The 17,279-nt window shown below is 39.9% G+C and overlaps 1 protein-coding gene across 1 annotated transcript in view; it reads left to right on the top strand.

The window, feature by feature from the left end:
* The first annotated feature begins 2,963 nt into the window (after positions 1-2,963).
* LOC139744793 (cyclic GMP-binding protein C-like) overlaps positions 2,964-17,279 on the top strand; it is a 95,037-nt gene continuing 80,721 nt past the window's right edge. Inside the window, exons 1-2 of the mRNA XM_071655208.1 lie at positions 2,964-3,053; positions 7,825-7,926. Coding sequence (XP_071511309.1) covers positions 2,997-3,053; positions 7,825-7,926 — 159 coding nt within the window. The 5' untranslated portion in view covers positions 2,964-2,996. The remainder of the gene's footprint in view (positions 3,054-7,824; positions 7,927-17,279) is intronic.

Here is a 17,279-nt window from a genome sequence, read left to right as displayed (position 1 = left end):
TTGGTGACTTTTCCTAGAATTGTATTAGAAACATTTTGGTATGTAATTTAGCTATAAAAAGTATTGGTTGCCATGGCAACCATAAACTGACAACCATGTTCATCAGATTTGCGTGATTTTCTGTTCCAAGTTCAGTTAACAGTATAATAATTGATGAAATGGGAGTTTTCTTGCCTGTAATTTCCTGAAGGACCAAAATGTGAACTAATTATGGGTTGTAAATTACGTTGAAATGGCATTCTTATTATTTCCTTTCTGTTTTATATGACATAGGCATCAAACAATAGATATAGTAGGAATGATAAAAAATACAGCATTTTCCAAAGACTACCCTTTTATTTTGTGTTATATTCACACAAGCTTTGCTGGTAATACAATTTGTCTATCATTTTTATCAATATGCAAACTCAAAATTTCAATATTTTGGAAATATGAAATGTGATTCCAATATATGTACCCATTCCATGCGATACACGATAGGTTTTTCTTTATATTGTATTGAATAGCGCCCCCACATATTGACCTTGATAAATTTCAACCATAAGAAATAGTGGAGGTTGACTTGCTTCTCCCTTATGGAGAAATATGAAAATGATAAAAAAAAACAATGACAAATAATAAAAACATATACTGGAGATACAGAAATAAAGAGAAAGAACATAAGTTTAGCGTATTTCCTATGTATTTCTCTACATTTTGGTAAATAGCGCCCTCAGTGGATGGTCTTGAGAAATTTCAAATGTTGGGTCATAAAAAGTATAAATTGGTTTACCCACGTGCAAAATATGACGGTCATACATCATATAATAAAGAACTTATATAGGGGGGGGGGCACAGTGTTGCCCCCCCCCCCCCCTTGGGCCTGGAAGGGGTCAAAATAGCTTGGGCTTTGTAGGGAGAAGGCCGTGTCACACCTTTCCGGGCAAGCCTTGCGTGCGACTTGCAAAGAACAATTTTTACTACCCGGAGGTCCCCGTAGATGATCCACACATGACAGTACCTAGCACGTATCTCACCCGTAGTCGCCCTGAAGTGCGCACGCAAATATTTTACCCGCAACCATGTTTAGCCCTGTCACACCTTTCCGGGCAAGCTATACGCGGGCTTGTTGCGTGTAGGGATTTTCCAGCATACCGAACAATAATTTTTTGAGGGGCGCACAAGGATTAGGGCGAGTTACTGCATGTGTCTTACTAGCTGGACGCGTTCTACTTGAATTCTACTTGCGGGTATACTGTGTGACCTGTGTACTAGTCGCCTGGGGGCTGACAACTCAGTGAAGAAATTCCTCTGAATGAATGGCAAAAGTCCCAAGGAAATTCGTTATCTTGGCTGCAGACGGGGACTGCGAAGTACCTGCGTGGGAGTTGCCTGCGAAGTGCTGCCGCTATAAGGGCCTCCTACTGGCGTTCTTCGTGGACCTCTCCGAGCATCCCCGCGACCCACCCGGAACAAGTTTTGGTCATGCTCGAAACTTGGTTGCTGTTAAATCGGACTTGCGCGCGCACCTCCAGGCAACTACACGCGAGATACGCAATAGGTACTGTCATGTGCGGACCAAGCGCGGTGAGCTCCGGATAGTAAATTAGTAAAAACTAAAATAGTTAATAGTAAAAACTTCCCGCAAGTGAAGCCGCAAAACTTCCCCAGATACGGTATGACAAGGCCTTGAGCATGCTCAAAATTTGTTCCAGTGAATCATGGGGGTTCGCTCGCAGAGGTACACGCAAAACACCAGTAGGAGACCCTTAAGGCCGTGTCACACCAGCCTTGCGTGCGACTTGCAAAGAACAATTTTGACTACTCGGAGGTCCCCGTAGATGGTCCGCACATGATAGTACCTAGCATGTATCTCAAAAGTAGTCGCCCGGAGGTGCACACGCATATTTTTCTACCCGCAACCATGTTTAGGCCCTGTCACACCTTTCCGGGCAAGCTACTCGGGCTTGTTACGTGTAGGGATTTTCTAGCATACCGGACATTCCCTGAGGGCGGAAAAGGATTCGTGCGAGTCAGCGCATGTGTCTTACTTGCTGGACGCGTTATACTTGCGAGTATACTGTGTGACCTTTGTACCAGTCGCGTGGGGGCTAACAACTCAGTGAAGGAATTCCTCTAATGGAATGGCTGAAATCTCACAGAATTTCATTATCTAGGCTGCATACGGGACTGCGAAGTACCTGCGTGGTAATTGCCTGGAAGTACTGCCGCTAAGGGTCTCCTACTGGCGTTCTGCGTGACACGGCCTTTACGGTCAGCAGCTCGCAGGTAATTTAACTCAGGTACTTCTCAGTACCCATAAGTCGCTCGTAACAGGAAACGGATCGGTTTCAAAGCACTCACGCAGGTCACACGGAGTGCACGCATTATGTAAGAAACAAGTGCGAAACCTGTAAACATTCTTGTTCGCCCGCTGAAATCTCTTGCGTGCTGTGAAATACCTCCTCGCCACAAGCCCGCGTAGCTTGCCCGGAAAGGTGTGACACGGCCTTTACGTATAGCTATGGTTCTCTCAAACAAGCAAACAAAATATATATATGCACTTGTGGCTATTTAACACCACAATAACGTTTGTATACAAATGACACTTGTATATTGAAGCACGGGTAGATTGGACTAGCACTCTGTACTTATTTCTACTATTCTGTACTTTAACAAGAAACTGTATAAGAAGTTGATTTTAATACATGTAGTTGCTAAATAGGCTCCTGACAGCTACTGTTAGTCACTTATCAAGCAACACTTTTTATCCTATCATATATTTTAGTATATTGTTCAGAGTATTATATTAATATTTTATGCATACGGCATCCATATTAGACATGTACACTATTTTACCCTTAATACCTACCTCAGAGCCTTCTGTGGGATCCTCTGCCTCGTCGGCCGTCTTGTTACCTTCCGATACTAGTGACTCATCCATTGAAGAGGAGATGCTCAAGTACGTGGAGAAAAAGGAGAAGGGAGACAGTCTGAACTCGCCTCCAGCTGATGAGATGTCGTTGAGTATATGGGACTTTGCTGGGCATGATGTCTACTATACAACCCACCAGGTTGGTAATTCATAGTAGCCTACAGTATAGATTAGGTGTCATGTTTTGTCACATATAAGATGATGAATGGTTTATGTTCACATGGTCATGACCTTATTTTCCATGTCATGTCATTATTCATGCCAATTGGGATTTTTGTTTGTGTTTTGTTGTTGTTTTTTGAGGAGAAGGGGAATGGGCAATTGCCATGGACAAGAAGGAAAAGAACGGGTTTGAAAAGGGGGTCGATTTGAACTTGCTTTTTCTGTGTTGTTTTTAGGGTGTTTGTTAAGTGACGCAAGTCATAGTATTTATCATAAAACCAACAGCCAAAGAAAAAGTGAATTCATAATGAGGCCGATAAGTTTTGGTTCAGTCAGAGCAAAATTTCAAATTTTCACATTATTGTACTTTCATGCTTACACTTGGGAACACATCTGTGCTCTTATGGGGAGAACTTTAATGTGTCAGTCCCGCTTAATTCACGAGGTTATCATGATACAGAGGGAAATTGAACCGCTTGGATTAGAGTCGGACGATCGTCTCCCCTAACGGTGCGTTATTTCGTAATCTCCCGAGCGACCGAGCAATTGGGCGATGCCAGACTCGGTGCTATAGCCATAAACGTGTGGGACATTGCTGCCACTGAGACACGTGTGTGTGTGTGTGCGTGTGCGTGTACACATCATACGCAAACATTGTTAACCGCGAGCTGCGGTGATTGGAGGAGAGAGGCCAGAAGACGCGTGGCTCTTTTGGCCTCTCTTCATGCGCATGCGCACTGAGAGTGTGCTTCCATTCGGAAGCTCTCGTGGCTCGGACAGCCATTTTGTGTTAGGAGATTTTTAGTCTAATGTGTTGTTCGCTGACCCATTGAGCCAGTGCTATTCTCATTCGGTGTCACTACATTTGGTACAGAATGGCATTTCTTTCCATTATAAACCCACACAGACAGCATACCTCAAGACAAAAATGTGCATGTATAATCAAGAAGTTGAACAAAATTTATTCTTTGTCATGTATCTCTCAGCTGTGATTACATCAAGAATGTTGAGCGCCAAATAAAACATCACTTGGATATCAAAAAAAAAAAAATCTTTGTAAACACGTCTAAATGTGACCGTGCATCACAAAACCAACGAGAAGTCTTATCCTTTGATTTTAGGTGACGACTCAAAAATAGTGAAATGGGTCAACCAATTAAATCTTGAGATTTTCAAGTTTCCTGAAAGTCCTAATCTTCTGCAGCATTATTTGGTGATCCGAGTATCCTCTCGGATCACCTTCTGTATCTGTACGGATTCTTTCTTCTTCTTCTTCTTCTTCTTTCTTTATTTCTGGACAAAAGTTGTGCATCTACTAACTCAGAAAGTTCTCAGAGTATCAATTTCAAACTTACAGTATATATGTATCATGTCCCAAAGACGACAAATCTAATGTATCAGAGTGATTGGTCAACCGTGACGTCACTATGACGTCATTATATGAAAACACATTTTTATTCATATATCATTAATAGAATGGAATTTTTCAATGAAATTTACGTCACATATATTTCAAGTCAAGCGCATTCTACTCATATTATCAAAATTCATATTTATTATTAAAAAGTGCGCGTACGCGCGCGTTGAAATATTTGTATGCTCAAATCGAGCTTAATTTTTTTTTGCACACGTTTCAGACCATCTGGAGCATTTTACCTTATGAAAAATTGAAAAAAAATGGACGGACGCGTACGCGCGCGCACATATACACACGCACAGCTCATATGCAATAAAAATTTCCCGTTTTTTTCACATTTATCAGATGCCTGAAATGTCAAGGAATATTTCTACCAAGTTTCAAGTCAATCTGACTCAATATGACGTCATACGGGCCCGTCAAAGTTGAAATTCCGCGCGCGCGTCAATGGCGATATACAGTGCAACAATGCCAAAAAACCGCCAATTTTTAATCCGATTTTACTCGTCAGGATGGACAGTGACTCCCCATTTTCTTTACATATTTTAAAAGTTGATGAGTTGTACATGTCATTTCATGGGTTGGCGATACTGAAAAAAATGATTAAAAGATATCAAATTTCTTAATAAAGTAAAAAAAGTAAATTTTCAAAATGACGTCATCAAATTTCAAGTTCACTCGAGCGTAATTCACTTATCCTTTGCCGATTTTCACCCTAATTTCAGTATGTTGTAGCTTATTAAATGCTCTTTCATAAATGTTGTAACACAATTTTAATTGGATGATGGTATTACCTCGTAAAAATGGATTGAAGGTAACCTTGTCAAATTTGAAACAGTTTACGTGTTATCTCAATGGGAGTGCAGTTTTTATGGAAATGAAAATTGACATGACTATCTTTATCGAGCACTGGCTCACTTATGCTTCGGTGAATTTCTCCCAGATTTTAAAAGGTTGTAGCTGAGACTTTGGGCTATCGTAAATGTGCCCTTTGTTTTTTCATGCGATGTCGGGATTGCGTCAAAAAACTTGGTTGAAATTAAAGCTTATCTTCGATGTATTGAAATATTTCTTTCTGCAACTGTCTTTGCAATACTTCAAGAAAAACATACCCTATCACCACCATATTTTGCACATGTTTAGTTCATGTCACGTACATTATTTCATGAAATAACAACTACTTGATCAGACGCCATCTTGGGTATGTAGATTAGGGTCAAAGGTCATAAATGTATTATCCTGTATCTTGGTGAACACATGTCCTATCTTTCCCATATTTTGCACACGTAAAGACCATGTTACAAGGATCATTTCACAAGTAATCACTTTTTGCTCAGATGCCATCTTGTCTGTGCAAAGTGGGGTCAAAGGTCATATGTACTTCTTTCTGTATCTTCCTTATGACGTGTTATCTCTATGGGAGGGAATTTTTCTAGATGTGAAAATTGACATGATTGTCTTTATCGAGCACTAGCTCACTTACCCTTCGGTGAATTTCTCCCAGATTTTAATATGTTGGAGTTGAGACTTTGCGCTATGTTGTTGTGCCTTTTGCTTTTTCATACAATGTCGGGATCATGATAAAAAAAACTTGGTTGAAATTAAAGCTTATCTTTGCTGTATTGAGATATTTCTTTCTTTTTGCAACTTTCTTTGCAATAACTCAAGAAAAACAGCCCCTATCACCCCCATATTTTGCACATGTTTAGTTCATGTCACGTACATTTTTTCACAAAATAACAACTGCTTGAACGGACACCATCTTGGGTATGTAAATTAGGGTCAAAGGTCATAAATGTTTCATCCTGTATCTTGGTGAATACTTGTCCTATCTTTCCCATATTTTGCACACGCAAAGACCATGTTACAAGAATCATTTCACAAAATAACCACTTTTTGCTCAGATGCCATATTTGGTGTGCAAAATGGGGTCAAAGGTCAAATATACTTCATTATGTATCTTCGTTAGTGCATACGGAATTCGGTACCAAATATGGCAGGTCTGACTCCCTTTTCTAAATGAGACTCCAAACATCACATGGCCAATGTCCCCTCAACACAGATGAAACCTGTATGGTCATGCCTATTGGGATCAGGACTCAAATAATTGATTTCCCAATAGATCGGATCACCTAATTTGTCAGTGTTGACAAATTCCGAGTCTAGTTTAGTTTGGGATTCTAACATGAATGGGAAAGTGCGTTTTCAGCAGTTTCTCTACATCCCTTTTTTGTGGGGGGGGGGGGGGGGGGGTGGGGGAGTAGAATGTTAAGTATGTCTTAGAGACCCTCTTCCATTTCTTGAAATTCTGTGCACACTCTTCAATTTTAAGTCGAATAACTTTTGAAAAGATAATGCTACTGCTTTGAAAGTTAGCATTGATCACGGACAGGTGCAATGCTCTATTTCAGCTTAATCTGATAATCCCTACATTGTTATTGATCCGGTGGTTTACATCCGGTGTTTTGTCACTTTCATCACATTGCTAGCACGGCTAAGGAAAGACTCTGTACTTCAGAGCCTCTTTTCTCAGGTCACACTTTTGCAGAGTGTGTGCTTTCTTTCCGGTATTTAGATAGGGGGTTGGGGGAATTCATTTGAATTGGGTTATACACCATTTTAAAGCTTATATTATTCTGCTCTTTCAGAATCTACCCTACTTTAAAAAAATACATGTCTAGCGACTTTTTGTTGGTTTTGTGATGCATGGTCACAATAGTGTCAGTGCCATGAAATTGTTATTTTACAATGTTTGTTATTTACATTCTGAAACAAATATTGTTGATAGTATGGTTGTATTATCAACATCATAAATAGCAAAGATTAAATGTACAATGTTGATGAATGTAATGTAAATACATTTTATTGGTATATTGGTGTTGCTGTTGTTTTCATGTCAGTGTTCCACGTCCTGCAAAATTGGCTTTTTAATGGAACACTCCTTTCCATCGTTATGATCACTTCTTCTTCTTTTTGCATCATGGCAAAGTGTGCATTCTTGAATATTGTGTTTTATGAACTCTCCTTTCCAGCTAAATAAAATTGACACATGCTCTGCTTTGTATCATATTTTTGTTCAGTTTTGTTTTTTAATGGAAATAAACTATTGATTTGAATGTCGTTCTGTGATGAAAACGTTCATGCCTGGAAACCAGATTTCATTGAAAGTTGGTAGACACTAACTAGAACATTATTGTGGCATTCTGTTAATTCTTACTAGTATTAAACCACGGTCATGGTACTCTCTTTCACCACGCGTCCTACTCACGGCTTGAAGAATAGTCACTCATAATATGTTGATTTGTTTTCTGTCCCTGTTTCTGTTATGCAGGTGTTTTTAACGTGGAGGGCTATATACATCGTTGTCTTTGATCTGAGTCGAGACCTTCACTCAGTGGTCCCACCGGATTCTCGAGACGAATGCTATAAAACGGTTGGTGAACAATGATTAAAATTGTGCCTTCTTAAACATCTCTTCGATTAAAACAACAACAAAATACCAAATTAGAGCACGCCTCTACGGTATTAGTGTGTATTGCATGATAATCTACAATTTTATCGAAATTTGACGGGAAGTTTTATGACTACAAATATATATTTTTTGTACCATTTTCGAGCAAAGAAGACATGCTACACGAGTGGATGCAAACTCGCGACTGACAGAAGTACTGCATGAACTAATAGTGGATATTCTTGCCACTCTTTCTCCCTCTCCCTCTCTCTGTCTCTCCTCCGTCTTTATTTCTCTCTTCCCCTCTCCCTCTTGTGTAACATTATTTTAATCATCAAGAATTCACAATCATTCATTGGGTATTCTCTGCACTCAAACATGTTACACTTCCACACTTTTTGCTCTGAGACACTGGGCCTGTTCTTCATGCGCTACAAGACTGTCTTTGCTCTTACTCTTCAGAGGTTTTTTCAAGAATCAGGATTTTACGAAAACAGAAACGAAAACTTTTTTTCGCTAGTATTTGTAAGAATCCCCGTCTATTCTTCAACCTGTATTTGACATTCACTTGATAGAAAATATGTTTTGACAAATGTTCTTCCAGCTGTATCTGTCCTGCGGTAATCTCAGTAATGGCGAGAGGTAGCTGCACCTGTTCATTGATGCTATCGTACCAGCATAATGGTCTTTGTAAGTCCTGTTGTTCGTGTAGCGTGACCGCACCATCTCAATATCCTGATCTTGACGATGTAGAGGACGTCATGAAGTGGTCCAATCGCTTCTCTGACCCAATTTCACATTGATTTTGACTTCTTTGTTTGTTATTCTATCCCTGAATGTGATGTTTAAGATTTTCTTGTGGCATCTCATTTCACAAGTTTGATTTTTTTTTTCGCTCTGTCACATGGGCGGACTTAAATAATACTCAATCACACTCGTGCCATTCACTTTAATGTACAATTTAATAAACCATTTGTAGAATATTTACAAGACTGAAATCAAGGAGTTGTGACCAACATAAAATGCAAAATCAAAATTCTGAGTGAGATAAATTAAATTACAATACTCTTATATTCGACAACCATGTGAACGGGACCCTGTCTTGGTCCGGTTCCACCTGTACTTTTGGCTTGACACTTCTTCAGAATAATTATAACAGCTTCACTATTAATTCGTTATCCCTGACAATACACTATCTGCTATCAAGCGCAACACTATATGGTTCACACCACCGTAGTGCTGATCCTGAGATGACCAGCCTGCACGCACGACGGTTTACCGCGGTTATAACACTTGCCTTCAATTACACTGCTTCCGTTTACATCCGGGTTCTGTGTTAACCCGCAACTATCATGGAGTGTATAAATACCAACATTCGAATTATGTGCACATCATATTCATCCTTTTACCAATTTAACATGACCTTCACCTCTCTACTTCGGCGACACTTCCTCGTCGTAACCAATCATATCAACAGGGTGTCATGCACCCGCCAGGTTCATCGCTCACCTGCGTTGTCCACAGAGTCACCTTAATTGTCAAACTATTCGCTTCCAGAACATAACTGATTCGTGGGTGGAGCGTCCTTGTATGCGAGGTTGCTGTTCCAGCTCCGAAGTCTCGCGAGGGACCCGCGTTCCGTATTCATTGGCGTCAAAAGTTCTCCCTAGCGAGGGGCGGGCACAGTCGCTCTGCTGCGAATGCGTCGGCCTGGGAGTAGATTCGACCTCGGCCTCGGCGCCATCTACAAAATTATTTAAATGCAACATATACCAATGGGGTGTGTTCTAACCACACACACAAAAACATTATCAGCTTAAAATCCTGACATCACAGTGAAAATTTGAGAACTGCATTATTATCCAATTAACATACAAAATTCACATAATGAAATGTTTCAAACATTGGAAATATAACAGTGCATAGCTTATCAAACATCACCGCATCGTTTTCAAAAACTGTACACCATTATAATATACTTTATCACTTATTCACGGGGTTCTCCGGGGCTATATGTGGTGCCCTGAAACACATTCACATCCTGTTACACGACGAAGCAGAAATCAAATCGCAATTTAACTTACCAATGACCGGTGTAATATAACCAAAATGCCTCTTCTTCTTGGCTACTGGAAGGCTGCAAAGGCTGTTGGAATACGCCTTCTGGCAGCAAACAAAATCTGAACTCAAATCAGCCAGTATACAGGCTGACGGTAAGGTGGACGGACGGCTCCTGGCCGCAAACGAAATTGGGCTTAGACACAAAATTATCTTGCCAACTGGCGCCTGGGTGTGGCAGGTTGGTTTTCTGCCATCACGGAGCTAACTCAATGTTCTCTCGGTGAAATCAAAATGGTGTCTGCCACGAAAAGATCCAACTCTACTGTTAAATTGCTACTCGACTACGACACTCCTTTTCGAGGCATTTGGAATATTTGATACAACTAAAGGGACTTGAACGAAAACACCTATACCGCACTCTCCCGGAACTGGAGCTATTTCCTGTCTTTTCTTTCTACATTAATTGACATGCAAAAATAAATGAACTCCTCTCGGTCATCGATGGCGCGACTTGTAAAACATTTACACCTGTCCTAGCACTTTCTCTCTCTCACTCTCGCTTTCTCTCTCGCTCACTCACTCGCACTTTTTGTCTCGTTATCCCTACCCGTAGACATGTTTGTCTAGTTGAATGACCGATAGGTGTTGTACATGAAACAACCTGGAAATGCATTTTCAATGTGACACGCTCCAGTTCAGCTGTAAGGGTCCATGTTTCACATACGTATATGTTGCTGTGACTACAGACCGAACTGATTGAGTATTCTGTTTTGGTGACCATACTGTCCTTTTTAGTTTGGTCAGTGCTGATTCTACTTGCGTATTGTATCAACTATATCCCCTTTGACCCATTATTTATCACGAGATGTTTGGAGTTAGTCACTTCCTTAAGGTTGTGATCTTTCATCTTGACATTTCTTGTGAAACCATCAGCTTTGTTTGACTTGATGTTTGTTTGTTTTTCTGGGTTTATCTCCATGACGTCAGCTGCTGATGTTCCTTATTAGTCTTAGCTGGCTGCAAGTCCATAATTATAGTCGTCAGCAAAATGTAGGTTAGCAATTAGTCTGCCACTAATGCTTACTATGTGTTCGTGTTTCTCAAGCGCATCTGCCATGATTCTTTCAAGGAAAATGTTGAATAATGTTCGTGAAAGTAATATTCCTGTCAGCTCTTGATTGTCTGCTTATAATATAATTTTTTTCTAGAATGTAGAACTGGTATGTAGCAATCTCTGGGCTTGGGCTGACATTCAATAACGATTTTTTGAAAAAAAAAATCCAAAATGCCTTTTAACTTCCAGTGGGCTTACCTTTTTTTTTTTTTTTTTTTTTTTGGTCGATTTACTATAGGATCCCAAGCTGTAGACAAGAGTGGCTGTGTTCTTAACCTATGTATTTTATGCTGACGAGAAAAATGACTTTGATTGAATGCTTGCGGTTTTTCCTTCAGTATCTCTTTATTTTTCTGTATGAAAATTGCATGTTTCTTTGGGTGGTATGAGGTTTCACGGTGCACCACGTATTTTTTTTTTCTTTTCTGGAGTATGTGAATGACCCTGAAAAGGGCCTACCCAATCCCGACGTTTCGGCAAGCATGTTCTCGCCATTTTCAAGGGAATGAGCAAGAGGGAGGAAAATCCGGGTTAAATACCCTCAGGAAGGATCAAAGGGACTTTGATTGGCTGAACGGGCGAACGGGTCACAGTAGGTAGGAGGTCAAGGTTGAGTGCACAGAGTCACTTCCTGTGTGTGTGGGTTGTTACGGTTGGCTGCACACAGGATAATGGCCTCCTCCTGAGCAATATCTGGCTAACTCTACTTGACAAGCAGGCTGATTATTAAACACCCCTCAGACCCCCACACTATAGTGGCCCTAATTGATACTTACAGTTAGACAACCATTACAATGTGTGAAGCTAACCGTGACAACCCCACACACAGGAAGTGATTCTGCGCACTAAACCTTGACCTCCCTACCTACCGTGACCTATTCAGCCAATCGTTGACTTTCCCTCCAGGAAGCCAAAGTCCCTTTGATCCTTCCCGATGGTATTTAAGCCGGATTTTCCTCTCACTTGCTACGAATTTTCTACGAATTGTTACGAATGTGCTACGAATTTGCTACGAATTTTCAATCTTATCTGGAAAACATCTGTGCTGCCACAAGCATGGACCCATTCAGTCATTGCCCGATTCTGAAACGAAATTCAGACCCATCAAAACCCTCGTCAAACAGACCAATATCTGTGACATCGGTGATGTGTAAATTGATGGAAAGTATGATTGATAACAGATTGTTGTGGATAATAGAGAAATGTCAGATATTATCCTGTAATCAATTTGCTTTTAGAGGACATAGAAGCACAATGGACGTGATCGTTAGCTTAGAAAATGATGTACATAAAGGTTTGGTAAGTAAGGAATATGTTATATCTTGTTTTTTGGAATTTGAAAAAGCTTTTGATGTGTTGTACAGAGAAGCAATTATTTATAAGACGCAAAAGATAGGTTTCCGTGGAAGAATCATTACATGGATACACAGGGTTTTTTTTTTAATAATAGAACAATTCAAGTTGAGCTTAACAATGTTTTGTCTGATACATTTGTGTCTGATTATGGTCTACATCAAGGCAGTGTTATCAGCCAGACATTATTCAACATAATGCTGAGTGATTGGAATGATGGATTAAATAAGGTTAGTGTCTCCTTGTATGCTAATGATGTAGTGATATGGTGTGTAAATAAAAATTTTGATTTTTGTGTGAAGGAAGTTCAAACAGGTCTTGATTTTATATCTGAATGGTGCCATAATTGGGGCATAATATTATCTAGGAGGAAATCATGCGCTGTTGCATACATTAGCAACAGAAGAATACCAAAGGTATGTATTCGATTATGTGATGAGCCCATGGAAGTTAAAAAGGAGGTTTGATATCTCGGGGTGTGGTTTGATTTTAAGTTAACTTGGAAGCGTAGTATAGAATCAATTATAACAAAATGTAGGAAAAGAATGAATTTGCTGTGGATTTTAGCTGGCACTGACTGGGGTGCTGATACAGCAACACTACTTTTAGTTAACATAGCACTTATTCGATCTATTTTGGACTATGGGTGTATGATTCAGCCTCTAAATGTCAAAAGGATAGATTGCAATCAATTCAATATCAATGTTTGAAGATTATCACAGGAGCCGCTATAGCTACCTCAACTGATGCACTCCAAATAGAGTGTGGGGAGATGCCCTTGGATTTACGAAGACAGTATCTTACTGATTCATTTAAATTCCACATTCAAGCGCAAAATGCAGATTAGCCTTTGAAATCACTCCTGTTATTTTGCTGGCAATATGAAACATTTCACTGGAAAGCTGGCAGAGAACCAGTTGCAATGAGAATCACTACCTTAGATGAAACCATCGAAAATTTTGACGGTTGTATCAGAGGTATTCCTTTTTGGCACTTGGTTGTACCACATACTTCTTATAACATTCAGAAAAGGATAGCCAATAAGAAAGATGTTAATGAGTACGAATTGAGGGCGATGATGTTAGAGTATATTGATAATGAAAGGATTTTTTTAAATGATTTATACGGATGTATTTCTTCCAAACAAGAGAACAAAGTATCTTCTTCTGCTTTTTATGAACCGGGATATAAATATGGTAAAGCGTTCCGGATCCCTCCCGTTTCAGTACACAGATCGGAACTTATAGCCATCCTAATGGCCCTGGAATGGTTAGAAGTGAACCATATAATGCAAACACCTGTGTTGATATTAACTGATTCTAAATCTGCACTACAGGCAATAGAACATCGAGATTCTTCTCCTCTTGTTTTTGCAATTCTGTGCAAAATTACACATCTACATAAAAAAGGAACTTATTTCTTTGTTGTTGTTTTAGAGGGTCCCCTCTTATTGTGGAATATCAGGTAATGGGAGAGCTGATACTCTTGCGAATTCAGGACTCGCACACCAAGAAGTTGATTTGCAAGTCTCTTATACGGTGACAGAATTACGTATTTATAATTCTGCTGAATTTTAACACCAGGATATGGTGTACGAGATAGGAAAATTCACAGCATGGAAGGCATCTTTATACTATTCAGCCTACACCATACGAATTTAAACCATTCTGTAAAAGTAGAAAAGATGAATGTTTATTACATACTTGTAAGCTTACTTATCATTTGTGTAAAGTAGGAAAACATGGCAATGTACAATGTGATATTTGTAAAGAACAAGAGACCATCTCTCACGTTCTGTATTGTAAAAGATACTGCTCCAAAGAGTAACATTACCGAGTAGGACTGACCAGATTTTGCGAGTCTTATACGAGGTGCTCTTCTCTATCTCAACTTTTATGCGTACAGATTGCTCCCCGCGCCAAATTGTTATCACGATTATTATTTTAGTTACATAACAATGGAATTATTGTTTTTTTCCGTTGTCGAAAAAAATGAGTGAGAATTTCTTTTTATATATGAGATAAAAGGCGTAAATATTCAATATTGAATGAGGCGCCTTTAGGCACTACCACCGCCAACAACACTTGCTCATTCCCTTGAGAACGGCGAGAACATGCTTGCCGAAACGTCAGGATAGGGTATTCCCTTTTCAGGCCCACTCACATACTCCAGACAGAATACGTGAAGCACCGTGAGACCTCATACCATCCACCGTTCTACCACCAAGGAAGCCTTCAAAGATTGCAGGTTTCTGTCTAATAAAACAAGTAGTACGTTTGTTTTGCTATAAAAAATAGAAACGTCTGCAGACGTACGTATCAATCAAGGCTGAGCACACTAGATTTGACTTTCACTGACACTATTCAGAGTTTGCAAAGCTAGTGTATGCTCTATTCACATCTCACATTCGGTCGATATTTTGCATTATGCGATATGCCACATGCAGTTGATCGTGGAAAGGGGATACATGCACTGCTTGATTGCTCTCGGGCAGGCGGAATAACAAAATTGAAACAAAAACATACACATTCCTCACGGGGGCCCCGGGGACACAATACCCAGGGAATTGGGGGGGGGGGGGGTCACATCGGGTCCCAATATTTACCTTTTCAAATTTTCAGACAGGACGTGAAACGAACTTGACAGATACTGCTTCTGAAATGTAGAATCAATACCTTTGTAGATTTGGAAATTATTTCTTACCTACCGGCACCAAGGGGCACAATGCCAAGAGAATGAAGGTTAAGAAGACAACGCCACAAAATCAAGGAATCTTTACAAATTATCTCCTGAAAAACCCGATAATGGTAAGTTTTATAATAAGTTTAATAGTAGGTGAGTGTACTTGCAAGGGACCAAATTTTTTATCTTCTTCTTGAAAACACTTAGGTCAAATTCACCAAACCTGGCAAGCATCCCCTCACTAGGGTCGGAGAATACTATGTTTTTACCCCCCCCCCCCCAAAAAAAAGGGGGAAGATCACCATAACCTTACCCCTGGGGACCCCGTGCAACCTAGCATCACCATATTAGAGTTTAACTCTTTATGTGCCATGTTCGCACGTCCGACTCAGTCGACGGCGTGCCAACTTCGCATATTCTGCTCATAGTTGGGGGCCTAAGGGCTCAAAATGGGTTGTTTGGTTCAGATTTTTCCAAAAGCACCAAATTTGGCTCATAGGTCCCTTGTACCATGCTCTTTGGATTTTTGATGGGCGCCAAGACTAAAAACCCTTGGGCCGCCATATTGGTGGAATCCAATATGGCCGCCATCCGGGTTAAAGGTTAACTGCAGTTACAAATTGAAAAGGTTGATTAATGTTATGAATCCCATGTGGAAGATTTGACGGGGCTAGAGAATGTCATTCTAAATATCATTTCTGCAATTCAAGGTCACTAATCACCTCTCAAGGTCACTTTCAAGGTCAAATAATGGTCAAATCAGGCATTTTGTGCATTTTTCGAAACGGCATCTGTGAGCATTCAACTACAATTCACTGGTACCCCTATTTTGTCCCATTTGTCATCTCTTCCATACTCCTTCAATGGTCAATTAGGGCCAAGAGCGGTTCCATCCTCCTACATATCAATAATGATTATGACAAATAAATGAAAAAATTGTATTTAAGATATATATACATATATATATATATATATATATATATATATATAGATATCTATATTCATATATATTGAAATTTTGAGCACATAAAACGGGCTTCCATCGGTTTCGTTTTCTTTTCTCATTTTCTTTGCTCAAAGTTGTCACTATTGTTTCTGGTCAGTTTTTCCTTTCTTTGTTTCAATGTATATATGTATATAATTATATAATATATATATATATATATATATATATATATATACGGCCGCCATCCTATTCCAAGGTGCCGAATCAGCGTGCAATGGCAAAGAGGGTAATAAACACGCCTAATCTTAGTTTGTCTTCGTTTTTTTTCCCTTCTGACGAGATAGCTGGATAGCCCGTATGCAACTAGCTGGTCAGTTGTATGTACTAGGGGTGGACCACTTTACCGGTTTATGCACCTTGAGTTTTCCGATAACGGAATGCCGATTCGGGATCTTTTCATGTGTCTGGGTTTGTGATTCTTTCACACAAGGGACTTCCACTTTTTATATCCAAGTGATGAGGCGCAAAGTGTTGTTCCTCTACTAGAGGGGACGATATGACAACACACACCATTGCTCAGCTAGACTTGAGATAAGTGGGATTCGAACCCGCGCCGGAACACAAGTCTGTAGATCGCAAGTCATACGCTACCGACTGAGCCACCTCGTCACCTTTCATGGTCAATTATATAACTTTCCAGCTGGCAAGCGATATGATTCTCCTCCTGCTGAAATTGGTGTATGCCTTCTAAGTTCTCTCCCTTGCTTCCGGGGAATCGAGCTCCTCGATCCAGGTCAGACCAGTATTTAGGGGCAGTTAACTAAATTCGATCATTAAAGTCCTTTAATGGCAGTATCGTATCAGAGTAGGTGAAGACAATTCAACTGAAGGTTTTTTCTTATCTTTTTTTATTCTCTTTTTATCAAACGAAACCGTTTCTTTACTGAAAGCGCAAATGACTAGGGAAACTGAACACCTATTGATGTTGTATTGGATACTGATCCCGAAGAAAATAATCTTAACATTTTTGCTCAGCAACACTGTGCAGTCCTCTGACAAGAGATGGTGATGGCACCACTCAAATCTCAAATCATGATTGGAAGAGCGTAGCGGCTTCCTGAAAATTGAGATTGAAAAATAAAGAACTGCCCTCATTTATCAGCGCACAGATATCCAAGA

Source organism: Diadema antillarum, unplaced genomic scaffold, assembly GCF_040938485.1.
Source record: "Diadema antillarum isolate AM-2024a unplaced genomic scaffold, OU_Dant_1.0 seq00001212_RagTag, whole genome shotgun sequence".
NCBI classification, from domain to species: domain Eukaryota; kingdom Metazoa; phylum Echinodermata; class Echinoidea; order Diadematoida; family Diadematidae; genus Diadema; species Diadema antillarum.
Note: the sequence above shows the minus strand (reverse complement) of the source record. Positions and strands in the feature narration are given on the sequence as shown.